This window comes from Pogoniulus pusillus, chromosome 9 (assembly GCF_015220805.1).
Source record: "Pogoniulus pusillus isolate bPogPus1 chromosome 9, bPogPus1.pri, whole genome shotgun sequence".
Classification (NCBI taxonomy): Eukaryota; Metazoa; Chordata; class Aves; order Piciformes; family Lybiidae; genus Pogoniulus; species Pogoniulus pusillus.
Window position 1 is genome coordinate 33,885,236 of NC_087272.1, and position 15,921 is coordinate 33,901,156.

At 39.7% G+C, this 15,921-nt stretch overlaps 1 protein-coding gene across 1 annotated transcript in view; it reads left to right on the top strand.

The window, feature by feature from the left end:
* UBE2K (ubiquitin conjugating enzyme E2 K) overlaps window positions 1-15,921 on the top strand; it is a 43,455-nt gene that overhangs the window by 11,246 nt on the left and 16,288 nt on the right. Inside the window, exons 2-4 of the mRNA XM_064149158.1 lie at window positions 6,898-6,991; window positions 13,305-13,363; window positions 15,707-15,789. Coding sequence (XP_064005228.1) covers window positions 6,898-6,991; window positions 13,305-13,363; window positions 15,707-15,789 — 236 coding nt within the window. The remainder of the gene's footprint in view (window positions 1-6,897; window positions 6,992-13,304; window positions 13,364-15,706; window positions 15,790-15,921) is intronic.

The following is a 15,921-nucleotide window of genomic DNA, read 5'->3' on the forward strand; positions in this document are numbered from 1 at the left end:
GAGGTGAGCTTTTCTTAGGATCTTCATTCCTGACTTACCAGTGGAGGGGTAGACAGCTGAAGCTCAGTTAATGGTATTGTAGCAAAAGCATAGAAGAAAACAAAGCAGTTAAAGGAGAGGAAAGAAAACAAAAGAAACGAAAACTCCAAACTTTGAATATTTATCCACAGATTTGCAAAAGGTTGATAAATAGGATAAGAATTAAAATTCCAGATTAATTCTGTTTAAATGATTTTTTTTTAAACTATATTTGTGTGTGGTGGGTTTTTGTTTTCATAAATCCTTATTTACCATCTCAGCAGTTATACCCAAAGATATTTGATACGAATTCTGTACATGGTGTCTGAATATGTAAGGTCAGACAGATAACACTCAGAGCATATAAGCAATAATTCATTTTGACACTACTCTGTTCTTTTTAATAGCTTCAATACAGAACCTTACTAATATAATACAACAAATCTATTTTACTTTTTAATTTTGAGTGCAGCAGTTTAGAATGTATGCTGATAGAAAATTTGTCTTTAGACTAATTTTGTTATGCAGGAACCAAGGGTCTAATGCTTAGGTAATGTTCAGGAGAGAGTAAGCAGAGCTGGTTGGTTCGAGAATAACTTCAGTCCATTTATTTTTTTGTATGACATCATCACCAAGTTTTTAATGTCTTTTGTAGCCATGGGTGCATGAAAATGTGAGGGCATTTTGGGGTTTGTCATTAGTTTTCTTTTTTTCCTTCCACTCAGGAGGGTTCAACACAGATAGCAAAATCTGCCAGCATGTAATGAAAAACAATATTTAAACCCATCCTATTTCTTAATTTTTGATTAAAATTACCAGTATCTTTCCACATATTGCCAGCTCTGCTAACAAGCATTTTTATGCTAAGTACTTGAAGTTGGTGGTTTTTTTTTTTTATTTATAGTTCTTGTACTTGTCAAAATAACTACAGAATTTGGAGGCTTTTTAGAAAGCATAAAAAATTCTGATGCACTTGCAATTCTTGCTTCTAAAAATAAATTAATTTCCCCTACTTTCACTCTCCAGGCAGTAGCAGACTTATCTCAATATCAAACTTGGATTTCTTTTTAAGTAGTAAATAGTATTTGTATGTTGGAGAGAAATAACAGCAGTGCAGTTTTTATATTGCTGTGCTCCTGTGGTGTTGATACGTTGTGGTTTGTATTGGCTTTCTTTTTGCCTTTTCATCTTCTATAAAGAAAAGCCTTAAGAGTGGAGATGCTGGGCGAGTGAAGAGGATAATAGGCCATGAACAACACACTATTTTTTAAAGGCAGGTTGGAGAGGAGGGAAGGAGATGGCATGGGAAGCTCAGGAAAAGGGTGGATTAGCTGCAGAAAGAAGGCAGACCCTTTCATTGAGGGGTACTCCTTGTTAAGGCATAGAGATTTTGGTGAACACTAGGGAGAGCTTGTTGTATGCTGAGAGTAACATTACAAGGTCCAGAGCTGCTCTGTAGAAGGATTGTAGTAGAAGTGGATGATAAAGTCTTTGTAGTGGCAGAATTTGCTCTTCAAGGTTTCTGCTGGAATGGATTGTGTGTTCTGTACAAGGAAGATCTAAACCAAGACAATGTAATTCTGGGTTATTTCTTTTACAGAGGAGGCAGGCAAAGAAAAGTCAAAATATTATCGATCCTTAGCTACTGATATAAATGGGATTGAATGTCCAGGCTTTGGGAATGATTCTTCATGAAGGATTGATTCTTTTGAGTCTCTTTATAGAGATAAGTGTCTTGTAACGGATGGAAGTGCCCTGTATGAATTTTCCCCAACTTTTCTGCCTCTCTTAATCTCCATGTTTAATCTCCACAAAGCAGAATAAAGTCAGGTAAACATGACTATAGCAGTGCTTAAAAATTTGCAGCAGTTGGGATTGTCTGAAAAATGACAAAGTTGATGTGAATCAGGGGATGCATATCAGAAGGCAGAATGGCTATGCATAATCCAAGTAGAATGTGAAGAAAAAAAAAGGAATGCCATCATGCATCGTGTAATATGTGACATTAACACTTTTTTTTTGTCAGTCTTGACTAAAATAATTTTCAGGTGTGATGATGGGAAGTTCTGCTGGTGTAGTGTTGAACTTGTAGATTGCTAGAAAGGGATTTTGGTGTTGATGGAATGGTTTTGTGTTGGCAAGAAATGCTAGTGGGAATTGTCTTGTTACAAGATTTAACTTCTTGGAGATTACAGAAGTAACTGCTGCTAGTGATGGCACAGCTCATGTTGCAGGAGTTGCTAGCCCGGTGGTTTAGTCACCAAGTTGTCGCTGAATCAACAGGGGGTAATGCTATTTTAGACTTGGTATGGAAGTGTAGTGAGGTCTTTGTAGAAGACCTGCTTCTGGAATATCAGCTTGTCTTGTGAGTTCACAAGTTGATTCATAAATTCTGTTCTAAGATCATTGGTGTCAGAAGCATGCTTTTGGGAAGCTCTTTTGGTATCATTGCAGGCAGCTCAGATGATGCTGGTGGAGACCAGGGATTTGTACTGTTAAAGCTGCCAATATGAACTGATTTTATTCTATGTGATTCTTATTAAAGGGGAAATGTTGTAGGAAAACACCCTAGATTAAATGGATGAATAATCACTTCAGTACAGTTAAATATTAGTTGTTGCTCCAGGGATGAAGGAAGAAGCAAGAATTGGCATGGTCAAGCTGAGTAGCGTCTTGAAAAGTCTGTCAGAATGGTGTGGAAAAAAGTTCTCCAGCTATGTAAATAAAAAACTTGCATTTGTTACATGGTGGGTGCAATAAGATTTAAGTAGGAACCTGATATTCCATGAATCCTTACATGGGAACATTGTACTACAACCTGCTACTTCTCGTCCAGGTTCTCTAAAAAGGAAATAAGGGTATGGGGATAGCTAGAGCTGAGGATAATAAAAGTGGCCCTCAAATAGGGAAGCCAGGATCACTGACTCTCTGCTTAGCAGCAAGGTTTTTGCTTGGTTGCATTATTTTAACCTAATTTATGGAGTCAGGAAGAATTTGTCATGAAAAACAGCTGCTGTGGTGTCACATGAAGTTGAATATGAAGGTGAATATCCAGGCTGCTACTACAGCGTGCAGGGTACTGAAGATAAGTACCAAGCAGAAAATAAAACTGCAGCATGAGTTAACCATAGATAGTATCACTGAAATTCATCCCTTTTTGCTGTCACTTCAATCCTCAAGATGGACAGTTATGGGTTTACTTGCAAAGAACAAGAACTTCTGCTGTTATCTTGGAGCAGAAAACCTGAATAGACTTTAGAATGCCTGAGGAGTTACAGTGACTTGCTAACTGTATTGGCAATTTATACCAATGTGCTGCTTCGTGAGCTAAGAGGTAATGCACTGGGGCAGTAGCTCTGAGAGAGCACAGCACAGTCACTGAGCAGGACACAGACTTCCATGGGAAGCCTTGCTGGGGCTCTGTCACTTGATCGTGTTGTGCTGATATGATGGCAGAAGTGATCTTAGGCCATGTTGGTTGTGATGCTTTTTCACTGAGTGTAAGAGCGTTCATGGCACCATTCTGAGACTTCATCTGAAATCTTTTATGTAGGGCTAGTTACATGGTCGTGGGGTGTGGCGTGGAGAAAATGGAAGAATCAATATGACAAGATTAAAGTTTCATCTTGTTTAGAGCAAAGTTAAGGCTGAAAAGGGAAATAAGTATAAATACTGCGTGTTTTGTGGGGAGAATAAATATCAGAGATTAAAGAATCGTGTTGAAGCTGGGAAACAATGCTGTCACAGGTGGGCGTAAATGGATTATAGTGTTACCTAAATTGTAGTTTTAAAGCTTTTAACAATTGGGAGGTGGTGGAATGAGCTGCCAGTTGCAGTAGTGAGAGCAGAAAACTTAAAAGGGGGATTGAAAAGCTTTCCAGAGGCATGTGTTGCCTGTGATTGAGTTTGGATTCAGAGAGGGAGTAGAATGCCTGGCTGTTGGGGGAGGGCTGTCACTCTGGACAGTCTGTCCTGCTGCTGCTCACTATTATGGAAGCAAAGATTTGGAAGAACACTGTTTCAGTTGCTCCTTGGTCAGGCAACTTTACATGAATAGTAGCAGGAAAGAAGAGAAATATAAAATGTGTTTTAAACATAAATCATCAGTTCTAGTAATGACTTTCTGTCTCTGATACCATAGAATGCAAGACCTGATGCTAAGCTGAAAACAGAAAGCTAGTTTATACTTTTTAAATTAGTGAACCAGAACTATTGCATTTAATATTTAACTGGATTTTGATTTCTGGGCATGCATGATGTGTTCTGAATTGTAGAATGGTTGAATCTTTGCTTTTTTGTAGCATAGCACTCTGCCTCAACTGTGCAAATGGAGGTGCTGCCTCATTTGTGGAGTCAAAGGGTTTCTACCCAAGTTTTAAAGACAAATGTAGATTAATTTAGTGAAACTTCTAATTGAGGTCTTTCATATGGTGAAACTTTCACTTTAAACTTTGATTTTTCTTAATTTGTGAGCATCTCTGGTCAGAAGAGCACACTCTTTGTTGGGGGCAAATGAATCTATAGAACGTTTGTAAGGGAGGGAGCAACGTCCCAGGTGTGGTTCTGTGAATTCTGCATCCTTAATGGCTCACATCTTTGGTAGATTCAAGAACTGGTTGACAGCAACCATCAGTTTTATCTGACTTAAGTCTTCTCTCGTAGCTCTCAGCAACCAGATTTACTTTGAAGAAGAAAATGAGTGCAGCTGCACAGGGCATTTTGGTGTGGAACTAGTTGGAACAGTTTTAAAGGATCTGAGGAGATGATACAAGCCCTTGTGTCAAGGGTTAGGTTTGGGGCAGCCACCAGATGAGTGACAGATGCTTTCTGTCAACCTATTTCTATTCCCAAAGGGAAAGATAAAAGGGAATAAGGGAGACTTAGGAATTGCAAAAGAAAACTTGAACTATTTTAATGAAAATAATAACAATGAAATAAAAAATACATATAAATACATACCAAATATGGAACCCAACCCCTCTGTTGACAGTAATGTCACCATCACCACTGATGCTGTAGGCAGGAATTGGGGAAGTCCCAGCCTGGACTTTACAGCAGATGGGAGCGAGATTCAGGAGCTGGATTCTGGGACGGGGGTCAGGAATGCATGTATTGAGATTGAAGGCAGAATGGATAGTCTTCCTTGGAGGCTGGCCTTTGAAATAGAGAGCTTAAGCTCTCTGGAATGGGAGCCCTTGTTGGTCAGTTCAGGGTCACCCGTCTTGCCTGTCCTGTGGATGTGACATCTTGCTTACAGCACCCTCAGCATGGTACTCATAATTTAGCAGTGACCTTGGTCTCCATAGGAGCAAGTACAAGCCAGAGCCTTTCTGCATACCAATCCTCAGCAGCAAATGTAAACATGGGTTGTTATCACTGCTAGAAGCAGACACCATCTGCAAAAACATGTTGTTAACTTCAGAAAAGTTCAATAACTGAGGAGAGATTGCCCTGGAAAGTAAAATGACTGAACAGAATTGGTTCTGTTCTAGCTCAAACCAGGGGGGAAAAATGTAACGTGGGATTCAAGAAGTCTATACTGCAGTCAGTGAGCATGGTGTATGGAAGTAGAATGAACAGACCTACATGTAGTGACTTAGCTCTGAAAGCTTCGTGGTGTATCTTCCTAAGAAGAAAATCTGCTTTGCATCCCCAAAGAGAGTCACTGACTGGAATAATTGTATGAATTTCACTAACACTGGACTTGGAAAACTAATTCAGTGGTATGAGTAGGTCTGGTTAAACTGTTCTGAGTGTCAGTTTCTGGAAAATGTCTGTTTTCTCTTGCAGTATCAGTGTTTTGTAGACAAGTTGATCTGGGGTGTGAAAATGTTGAGGAGGTGACAATGAAATTTAAGCCTATAAATAAATTGTACCTCCAGCCTGAATTCTAAAGATAATCATGATCTTAAAGACTCCAGTGTTGTGTTTAGATCATGTTGTTTTAAAATAAGGAGCACTGTGTTTGGGGGAGTCCTCCTGTATTCTGGTGAAAGCCACAACCATAGATTGGCTCAGGTTGGCAGAGACCTTAGAGATTGTCCGATGGGCAGGGACACCTCTCAGCTGGGCTTGGTTGCTCTAGGCCTCATCCAGCATGGCCTTGAACACCTCCAGGGAGGGGACATCTACCACTTTTCTGGGCAACTTGTTCCAGTAGCTTATCATTCTATTTCTGAAGAACTTTTCCTAAGATCCAGTCTAAGCCTACTCTCCTTCATCTTAAAACCATCTTCCTTGTTCTGTCACTAGACAGCCTTATGAAAAGTCCCTCTCCAGCCTTCCTGTCAGCTCCCTTCAGATATTGGAAGGCATCTCTAAGGTCCCCCTGGAGTCTTCTCCTCTCCAGCCTGAGCAACCACAGTTCCCTGAGCCTATCCTCATAGCAGAGGTGTCCCAGCCCTTGGTTCATTTTTGTTGCTGTCTTCTGGACTTGTTCCAACAGTTCTGTGTCTTTATGATGGGGACACCAGACTAATCACCTATTATTAATTAAATTGCTCTAAACAAGAGGGGAAAAAAATAACTCCTAAGTCAATATATTTTTGTAGCTTAAGGTATGTAGGATGAATGCTTCAAAGGAACTTTTAAAATGTAATAAAAAATACAACTTTGTAGATCTTGTATCATTGGGTTGCTTTGCTTATTTTAGTGGCAGTACAAATTGCATTACTGAATTTTCTGATGCTTCACAAATAGTCTGCTTTTAATGAAGTATATTTCCAGCTGGAAGATTGCTGATTAGTTTAGGTTGCTCTCTTTTTCATGTTTTAATTAGAGTTTTTAAAATGACTATTCTAATTAAAATGCCATATTTTGGGGGAAATCTGTATGTGAAATGCTTACTTACGATTCTTTGTTTCTCTGTTTATTTTTAAGACGAGCAAAAATCAAATTAAAGTAGATCTTGTAGATGAGAATTTTACAGAATTAAGAGGAGAAATTGCAGGACCTCCGGACACACCGTATGAAGGCAAGTAATGTTTTTTGTGTATGCAGTCTTTGTACACTTCTAATCATGTCTTGAGATGCTTTGTTTGTCAGATTAACGTGCAACATGAAAATGTAGAGCTGTTTTTAAAAGAAAATACTAATTCTAAGCTTGAAGAATATTTCAGGTGAACTTCTGTTACGCCTGAAGACAGGTCTGCTCTGGTGGCACAGACTGTCCCATGTCAAAAGTTCATTTGCAGGTGTAAGCTGTGCAGTGTGATTTGTATAATTCTGACTGTCCAGGGCATAGAATCATAGAATCAAGCAGGTTGGAAGAGACCTCCAAGATCATCCAGTCCAACCTATCACCCAGCCCTATCCAGTCAACTAGACCATGGCACTAAGTGCCTCATCCAGGCTTTTCTTGAAGACCCCCAGGGACGGTGCCTCCACCACCTCCCTGGGCAGCCCATTCCAATGGGAAATCACTCTCTCTGTGAAGAACTTCTTCTTAATATCCAGCCTAGACCTACCCTGGCACAATTTGAGACTGTGTCCCCTTGTTCTATTGCTGGTTACCTGGGAGAAGAGGCCACCCCCCACCTGGCTACAATGCCCCTTCAGGCAGATAAAGAATGAGGGAAAAACCTGACACAGGTTCACAACAGAAAATATTGGGTAGGGCTAGAAAGATGTCAGAAGCTGAAGAGAAAGGAAATGAGTCTGGAAAGGATGGAGTAGAAAGGTAGAAGCATCTGTAATGGCTAAAGACGCTCCCCTCCAGAACTTGAGCTGTGAGGTTCTTCTGCTGCCTAGAAAATAATGGCAGTTCCCTCCCTTCCTCCCTGATGCCTTCAGTGTGAAGGAGAGCATGCTGTGGACCTAAATACATGGTCATGCTGGTGACCTCTTTGGAAGTGGGTAATTCTGTTTTGTTCTTGAGCAAATGCATTTGGTCATTTTCACATCTGCATAGAAGAAAGGTTTCACATGTTGCAAAATTAAGTAATTGGATACTGGGAAGCATCTGAGCGGTGGGTGTTGATATTGGTGTTTGGAATTTTTTTCCATTCAAACAGAATTAATCCTCCTGTGGTAAGTTGCCTTCCTTTTTTTTTTTCCCCTTTAGGTCAGGATTATCTCTGCTTATAAATCTGGCCATTTTTAGAGAATATATCAAGAGTTATTTGAAATGAAAAGGGTAGAAAAATAAATTAAATGAATGCCTGCCTGAAGAACTGCATTCTGTGTAATGTTAGATATCTAACTCAGCTAGACCAAAGTTTCAAAACCTGAGTGCTGTGCATTCATAGACTCAGCATTTCTAGCTAATGAAAATGAGCAATGTTTGTTCAGTGTAGAACTTGTTGATGTGAAATGCATGCATACTTAGCTACATATGAGTACATTTAATGATGAGGATCTAGTAAGTAATGTGATTACTTCCTTTAATCTAGAAGGCATATGGCCAAGAAGCAAAATAAAAATTTTACTGGCAGCCCAATTTTTGGCATTTCCTGGCACTTGAGTAATTTAATATTCTTGTAACATAGCTTTATGCATTTATTCCCTCGTGCAGTGATGAAGGGCATGCCAGTGTGTGTAGTGTACATTTATGACTGGGGCAGTAATGCATGCTGCACAGTTACTGACTGATCACTGTCATCTAAAGTCTGAGCAATGGCACTGCAAGAAATGGTCTGTGAGGAAAGGCAAATGAATGCAGTAGTTCAGGCCAGACAATTCCATGATACAGGAGGGAATTCTAGGACCATTGTGAGGTGAAAGAACGGTGATACCGTTGACAGCAGTTGGTGAGGCATCTGAGAACAAACTGCTACTGCAAAATTCTTTTCAAGGTGATGTCAAGACACTGGTTTTAAGTATGACTGAGTGGAGGGATGCCATTTGTTGTTGCCAAAGTTTTCAGCTTTTATTTTGGTTTCAGTATCGACACACATTGATCAGTTATCAGACAGGGCATAACTTCCAATTGAAACGTGTTTGCATCCCGTGTTAAAACGTGTCTGTTTGGAGGGAGGAACTTTGAAAGTCTAAATTAATGGCTGCTGGCTTTTACTTTAGAGTTTTTCAACAGTTATATTAGTAGGTTTGGTTTTGGCTGTTTTGTTTTAAACCCTGTGTAGCTGTGGTATTAATCTCAAGCCAAGTTCACAAGAGAACCGAAGTAACTGCAACATTTATAATAGGATATTTCATAGAACTAATTTGGTAGGAAGAGACCTTTAAGATCATCAGATTCAACCTTCAACCTAATGCCACCACAGCTACGTTCCACCACGTCCCAAAGTGCCATGTCCACATGTTTCTTGGAACACCTCCAGAGACAGTAACTCCAGAACCTCCCTGGGCAGCCTGTTCCAGTGTCTGACTGCTCTTTCAGAAAAGAAATTCTTTCCTAATTTCCAACTTAAACCTCCCCTGGCATGATTTCAGTCCATTTCTTCAAGTAGTAAAACTTGCTGTAACTCTTGTTGTGAGACATATGCTGCAGTAGTACAGAAGGAATACTCTGGCATTAATGTTTAATGCAATCTCAAGCGTTGAACAGCTATGAAAAAGCCTTACATATGCATACTCCTTTTAAAAAACATTCCACAGAAATACTGTCATGGAAAAGTTACTATGAATCACTTGCATTTTAATTGCAGTATTGCAGAAGTTAATACCCATATTTGTTCAGTTTTAGATGTTCAAACCTGTATTTTACACCATAAACTTCCATGTATGACAGCAAGACTATATAAATAATGAGTAACAACTCATTACTGCAGGCAGTTTTAAAATCTTTTGGACTTGCACATTCTAGGTGGAAAAATTGGTGTTTGAATAGCCTGTTAATGCAGAAGGCTCTAACAGCCTGCCTTTTAAGGGCAAGCAGAGGAAATGATAATGTCTAAGGAAAGTTTTCTATTACCTTATAGAGTGGCAGTAAAATAGTACAGAGACTCATAAATTTTGCAGCTCAGGAACAGTGTGATTGTTCTGTTTCTTAGGAAAACATGCTGCTGAATTACACTTCAATTCAGACAAAAGCAAAAGTTGCACCAGGAGAGGTTTAGTTTGGATATTAAAAGGAAACTTCCTGGCTGAAAGGGTTCTCAAACACTGAAACAGAACTTCCAGGGAGGTAGATGAGGCCTCATCCCCGAGGTACTTAAAAGCCACAGAGATGTGGTACTGAGGGATGTGATTTAGCACCAGACCTGATAGAGTTAAATAATGTTGGACTCAATGATCTTAAAGTTCTTTTCCAACCAAAATGATTCTGTGGTTTCAGAAGCAAACTTAATGGTATATCTTTGGTGTATGTGTCTTCAAAATACTCTGCCTGTACTGTCCTGTGGGCAGACAAATGATCAACTCAGACATTACCTATTATAAGTTTATTGAGCTTTCTTCCATTGTATTTGCTGTTAAATCTTCTCAAGTTACTGCAGTTTTGGGAAAAACACTGATGTACAATGTAGTATAAGATACAAATTGATACTAATCAGTTTCAGATGTAGTGTATTAGACTGAAGGACATTTTAAAAGTGAGAGGTGTTAGTAGCTGCTAACATGCATTTTTGGCACAGATAAAAAGGTGCCACAGACTATATAACTGCTGAGAGAATTCCTTTGAGGTTTTCTTCCTGTGAATCTTGCTGCCTGTATTGAGACTACTTGAGAATTGGTTTTGTGTGGAGTGATTTTGCAACAGAGAAAAGCACTCCTGAAATCCCAAAGGAGATAGATTGCAGATACTTCAGCTTTAATTCAGGGAAATTTCTGTACTGTAACAACGTATAGTGAGGGAGGGAAGAGGCTTATTTCTGAAAGAACAGCAGTAGGCTGAGGAAAAAAAATGCAAGTGAAAAGAGATACTTTCAGTTTCTATAAAAACAGAATATCTAAATTGGTGTGTGTGATTTGCTGTGCTCTCTTCTTTTTGTCATTAAACTGCTGCCTGGCAAATGATCTTCTGTGGGCAAGCAGAGATGGTTTGAAATTGCTCCAGGAGACAAGCATTGATGGTAAACTTGGATGTTAATAAGACTGTAACTGAAATAGACATAGGTAGTGATGCTGTAACAGGGAGAGAAAAGTGAGAATTGTTTATAAAAGGCCAGTAGAAGGTGGTTTCTGTCCACTGAGCTCATGCTGTCCTGTACTGCCTGCTGTAATCCTGCAAACTGTATTTATAGAAGCATCATAGAATGGCTTGAATTGGAAGGGTCCTTAAAGATCATCCAGTTCCAAGCCCCTGTCATGGGCAGGGACACCTCCCACTAGACCAGACTGCTCAAGGCCTTATCCATCCCAGTCTTGAACACTTCCAGGGAAGAGGCATCCACAACTTCTCTAGGCAGCCTGTTCCAGTGTCTCACCATCCTCATTGTAAAGAACTTCTTCCAAATGTCAAATTAAATTTACCGTGCTCTAGTTTAAAACTATTGCCCTTTGTCTTGTCACCGTGGGTCCTTACAAAAAGGCCTTCTCCAGCCTGAACAGACCCAGCTTTTGCAGCCTGTTCTCATAGAAGAGGTGCTCCAACACTCTGATTATCTTTGTGACCCTTCTCTGAACCCTCTCCAACAGATTCATGTCCTCCTTTTGTGTTGTGGGCAACTGAGCTGGATGCAGTACTCCAGGTGGGGTCTCTCAGTAGCCGAGTAGAGGGGCAGTGTGGTAGTTGGGGAGTTTCCCTCCCCCTGGCCCCCGATCACTAGTCTAGCTCAGCCAGCTTGAAGTTAAGGAATGAAGCTATATTTATATCATAGCCCAAATTTACAAGCATGTATATACAATATATACAGATATTTACAGCTATATATAATTATATACAAATTAAAAGTAATAGAGACATTCAAAACCCCTCCCAAACAGCAGAAGCTGCCCAGGAGGGCTCTGAGCCTACTCCCCTCCTTTTCCCACCTCCTCCATTATGTCAGCAGGCTTACGTGCAGGGGTGAGATTGCCAGATAGGGAGTTAGGAGAAGAATGATTAGTTTGAGTCACACAGGTTAATGCAGCAGCCAGAGACACAAACTGACTTTGTTTATGTTTCTGGGGTTTATATCTCTCAGCAGAATCTATAATTGATACAGATGTCACTGTTGTTTTTCTTTTCACTGTCAATGCTCTAATTTCTCTCATTAAAATACTCCAATTAGCCTCAAACCAGCACAGGCAGAGTCACCTCCGTTGACCTGCTGGCCACACATTTTTTGATGCAGCACAAGACATGGGGGTTTTTGGGCTGCCAGTGCACATTTACAACCCATGTCAAGCACCTCATCAAACAGCACCCTCAAGTCCTTCTCTGCAGATCTGCTCTCATTCCACTTCTTGTCCACCCTGTGTTTGTGCTTGGCATTCCCCTGACCCAGGTGTAGGACCTTGCACTTGACCTTGTTGAACATAGTAATGTTGGCTTGGGCCTACCTCTTAAGCTTGTCCAAGTCCCTCTGGATGCTATCACTTCTCTCCAGTGTGTCGGTCAGACCACGCAGCTTGGTGTTACCCACAGACTTGGTGAGAGTGCCTCAATCCCACTGTCCATATCACCAGCAAATACATTAAATAGCAGTGGTCCCAGCGCTGATCCCTCATCACAGGTCTCCATTTGGACACCGAGCCATTGATCCCAGCTCTTTGAGAGTGGCCATCTGTCCAATTCCTTATCAGATCTGTGTCTTTCCAACTCGGAGACCAGGATGTTACTTGGGACCACGTTGAATGCTTTGCACAAGTTCAGGAAGATGACATCACCTGCACTTCCCTTATCCACTGGTGCTGTGATATCATAGAAAGCCACCAAATTTGTCAAGCTGCAGAACTGGAATAGAAGTAAATAATTCAGACAGTAATGCACAACATAATGGAAGTAACATTGGAGTCTTCTTTATTGTGTTCTTTCCCAAAATGTAATGTGAAACTAGTTTGGTTCTTCAGTTCCAGAAAGTTAAAAATTATTTTGAAGTTAATTTGAAGAAAATTTAAGAGTATGAGAGATCAGAAGAGTCAAAATAATGTAATATCCCATTCATCCTTAGCATTCCTCTGGTATATTGTTTCATCTCTTTGGTCTGTTTTACTGAACATTGGAAACAAGAAACTGGGGAAGGATGTACACCTTTAAATATACTGAAGAAATACAGATTCTGATTTGTATAAGCAACCATGACTATTAGATCTATCTTACATACTTTTATTGATAAAACAGATGAATGTAGAAGTATCTTTTAGCTAATACTTGTGAGTTGACTTGTCCATCTAGCAATGTAACCTTTACTGTCATGAGTAACGTTGTCTTGTTCTGATTTGTAACTTATTCTTGTCTTTTGAAGGTGGAAGATATCAACTAGAGATAAAAATTCCAGAAACATATCCATTCAACCCTCCTAAGGTACTGTAAACACTTTTATTTAGTTAGTTATTTAAAATAACTTGGCTAACAAGTTGGCCTTGAGTATTCTCAGTTATTGTTTGTGGATGTAGTCTCTTGTAGTTCCCATCTTCCTTTTTTATTAATTTATTCTCTTCTAGACAAGCATTGGAGCTGTCCTCTTTAGAGATAATGCAAGATGTATAACTGCACACCATCAGGAGTAGAACGATTATTCCTGGTGAATTCTGGGGAGGAGCTTGTGCTTTATTGACTCTCATGGGATGTATTTTTGGCAAGTTAATACAATTTTCAGATATCTTACTTGATGTAGAGAATATGACTCTCTTCTCTCCTCAGTATCATTAAAAAAGTGAAATGAATTACTCAGTATCCTTGGCTACATGAGTCTACTCAAACAGTTCTCACAACTTGCCACCCTATCAGCTGTAGTGTATCTTTCTAGCACTTCAAATTTGTGATTCAGCTTCCTTCCTAAACTGATCAGTCTGAATACTGCTCTCTCCAGCCACATGCAGCTGCAACTGTGCGTTCCTGTGCCCTGATTTAATCCCTGCTTCAGTGGCTTCTGATGAATCAGCAGACTTCTGAGTTGTCTGACTCAGCTTCTTGATTTGTTTTCTCTTTGTCTAAAAGATGTCTTTGAACTAAGAATACGTCCTAGATCCTGGTTGTTTTCACAGTTGTATGTAGCACTGGAAGGGAACTAGAGAAGAGGAAAAATGGAAGGAGTGTCAGTAGCTCATAGCTCCATGACTCTTGCCATTTGACTTCCTTAAGGCTGGACTGAAAGACACCAAGTCTGAATGAAACATCTCTTGGTTTCAGGATTCAAACTAAGGAGAGCTGAAGCAGGTCATAGAGACTGAAAGATGAGTCTGTTGACCATGGTTTAATTGCTGCTGTAGGGCTTGATGGTTTCCATTTCCAAAGCTTATAGACAGCTGTTAGAAGCTTGCTGCACTCTAGCATAGTACTGCTTATTCTGGAGCCTGTGGTCTTGAATTGGAGGTCTTTTATTTGTGTGTAGCCCTGCCTTTCAGCTGAAAGATTGCTTTATTTTGTTCAGTATGTGCTTTGACAGCCATTGTTAGCCATCACTCACTGTGAGAAATTACCTAGTATTTACATGGCTTTTTACATTTTCAAAGTGATTGAGAGAATTGAGCTAGTTTAATAAGTGGCTCAGCTGACATGATCTCTTGTTTTGTGTCCTGAAAAGCAGAACTGTTATGGTCTTGTCTATTTGTACAGCATGATTGCACTGATTTTATTATGGCCCTTTGTGTGCAGCCTTTTGCTGTAGTGCCTGACAGATGATGTGCTCTCTGCACTGATTTACAGATCACAAATTGAAAGATCCATGCTGTATGTAAAATTACTCGGGATTTTGGGGTGAGGAAGTAGATGGTGAGAAAACAGAGGGACAGGGCAAAGTCAATGAAAGTAAAAAAATGCAACCAGAAATAAGAAGCTTCAAGAAAATGAAAGAATTTTTAAAGGTGTGTATATATTCCTGTCAGAGGACAGCTTTGGGTTTTGAGACCTCCAAAAGAAAATGCTGCTTTTGACTTCCTTTTGTTAAAAAACAAACCACAAAACAGACCCCAGCAACAAAACATAAAGCCCTCCAAAACCAAAACTGAACTAGTTGTTTTCATGCTCTCAAAGCAAGAATAAACTTCAGTGTATAAATGTGGACATGATCAACACATGAATGATTGCTGGGACTGCATCCTTTCAACAGCAAAGGAAAAGAATTGTAATCTAGTTAGGTTTTTGTTGGTTGAAGAGCTTTCTGCATGTGGGTAATGAGACTGGATGGTGCAGTAGTAGCATTCATCAAGGAAATATTTATAATGCTCCTGTAGCTACCAACAATTCAGCTAAACAGTGAGAATTAATGTTTAGGGTAAGAGTTAAAGGATTTGTTTCCCTCCATTAAAAGTGGACTTTATAGCATTTACAGTGTTGGAAGTCTGTGTTTGACCACCTGCTCACATCATACTGCTGAAGGATGTTTCTAGAGGGCTTGGTGTGATGCAGGGATGTGCACACCTGACAGTGTGTGGGAAAGCAGTTAGGGATCAGTTTGGGAGTCCTTAAATGGGCAGTAATCTATTTTGGAATGAAACAAGGCTGTGTTTAACAGATGGCCATGGAAACCTCATGCCTTGAAACCTGAAATAAGTGGTGTCACATGTCTTAGTTCTGTTTTTTCAGCTGGATTTTTCCTAAATTAGTATTTCTTTATAATATTATTAGATGTGGTGCATTTAAAGTCTTTAATATACTGAATTTAACAACCCTTTTTTGCTTTTAAACATTGTCTTTGTCTTCTAGGTGCGGTTTATCACCAAAATATGGCATCCTAATATTAGCTCAGTTACTGGGGCCATTTGTTTGGATATTCTGAAGGATCAATGGTAAGATTTCATGTGGATTTAAATGTATAAAATGAAATGTGTCACTCTCCTGGATGGGAGCCAGCAGCTCATATTGCTTTTCACTTTCTATTTGTAATCCAATGTGTTCTTAAAGCATACAGTAATTTAGTG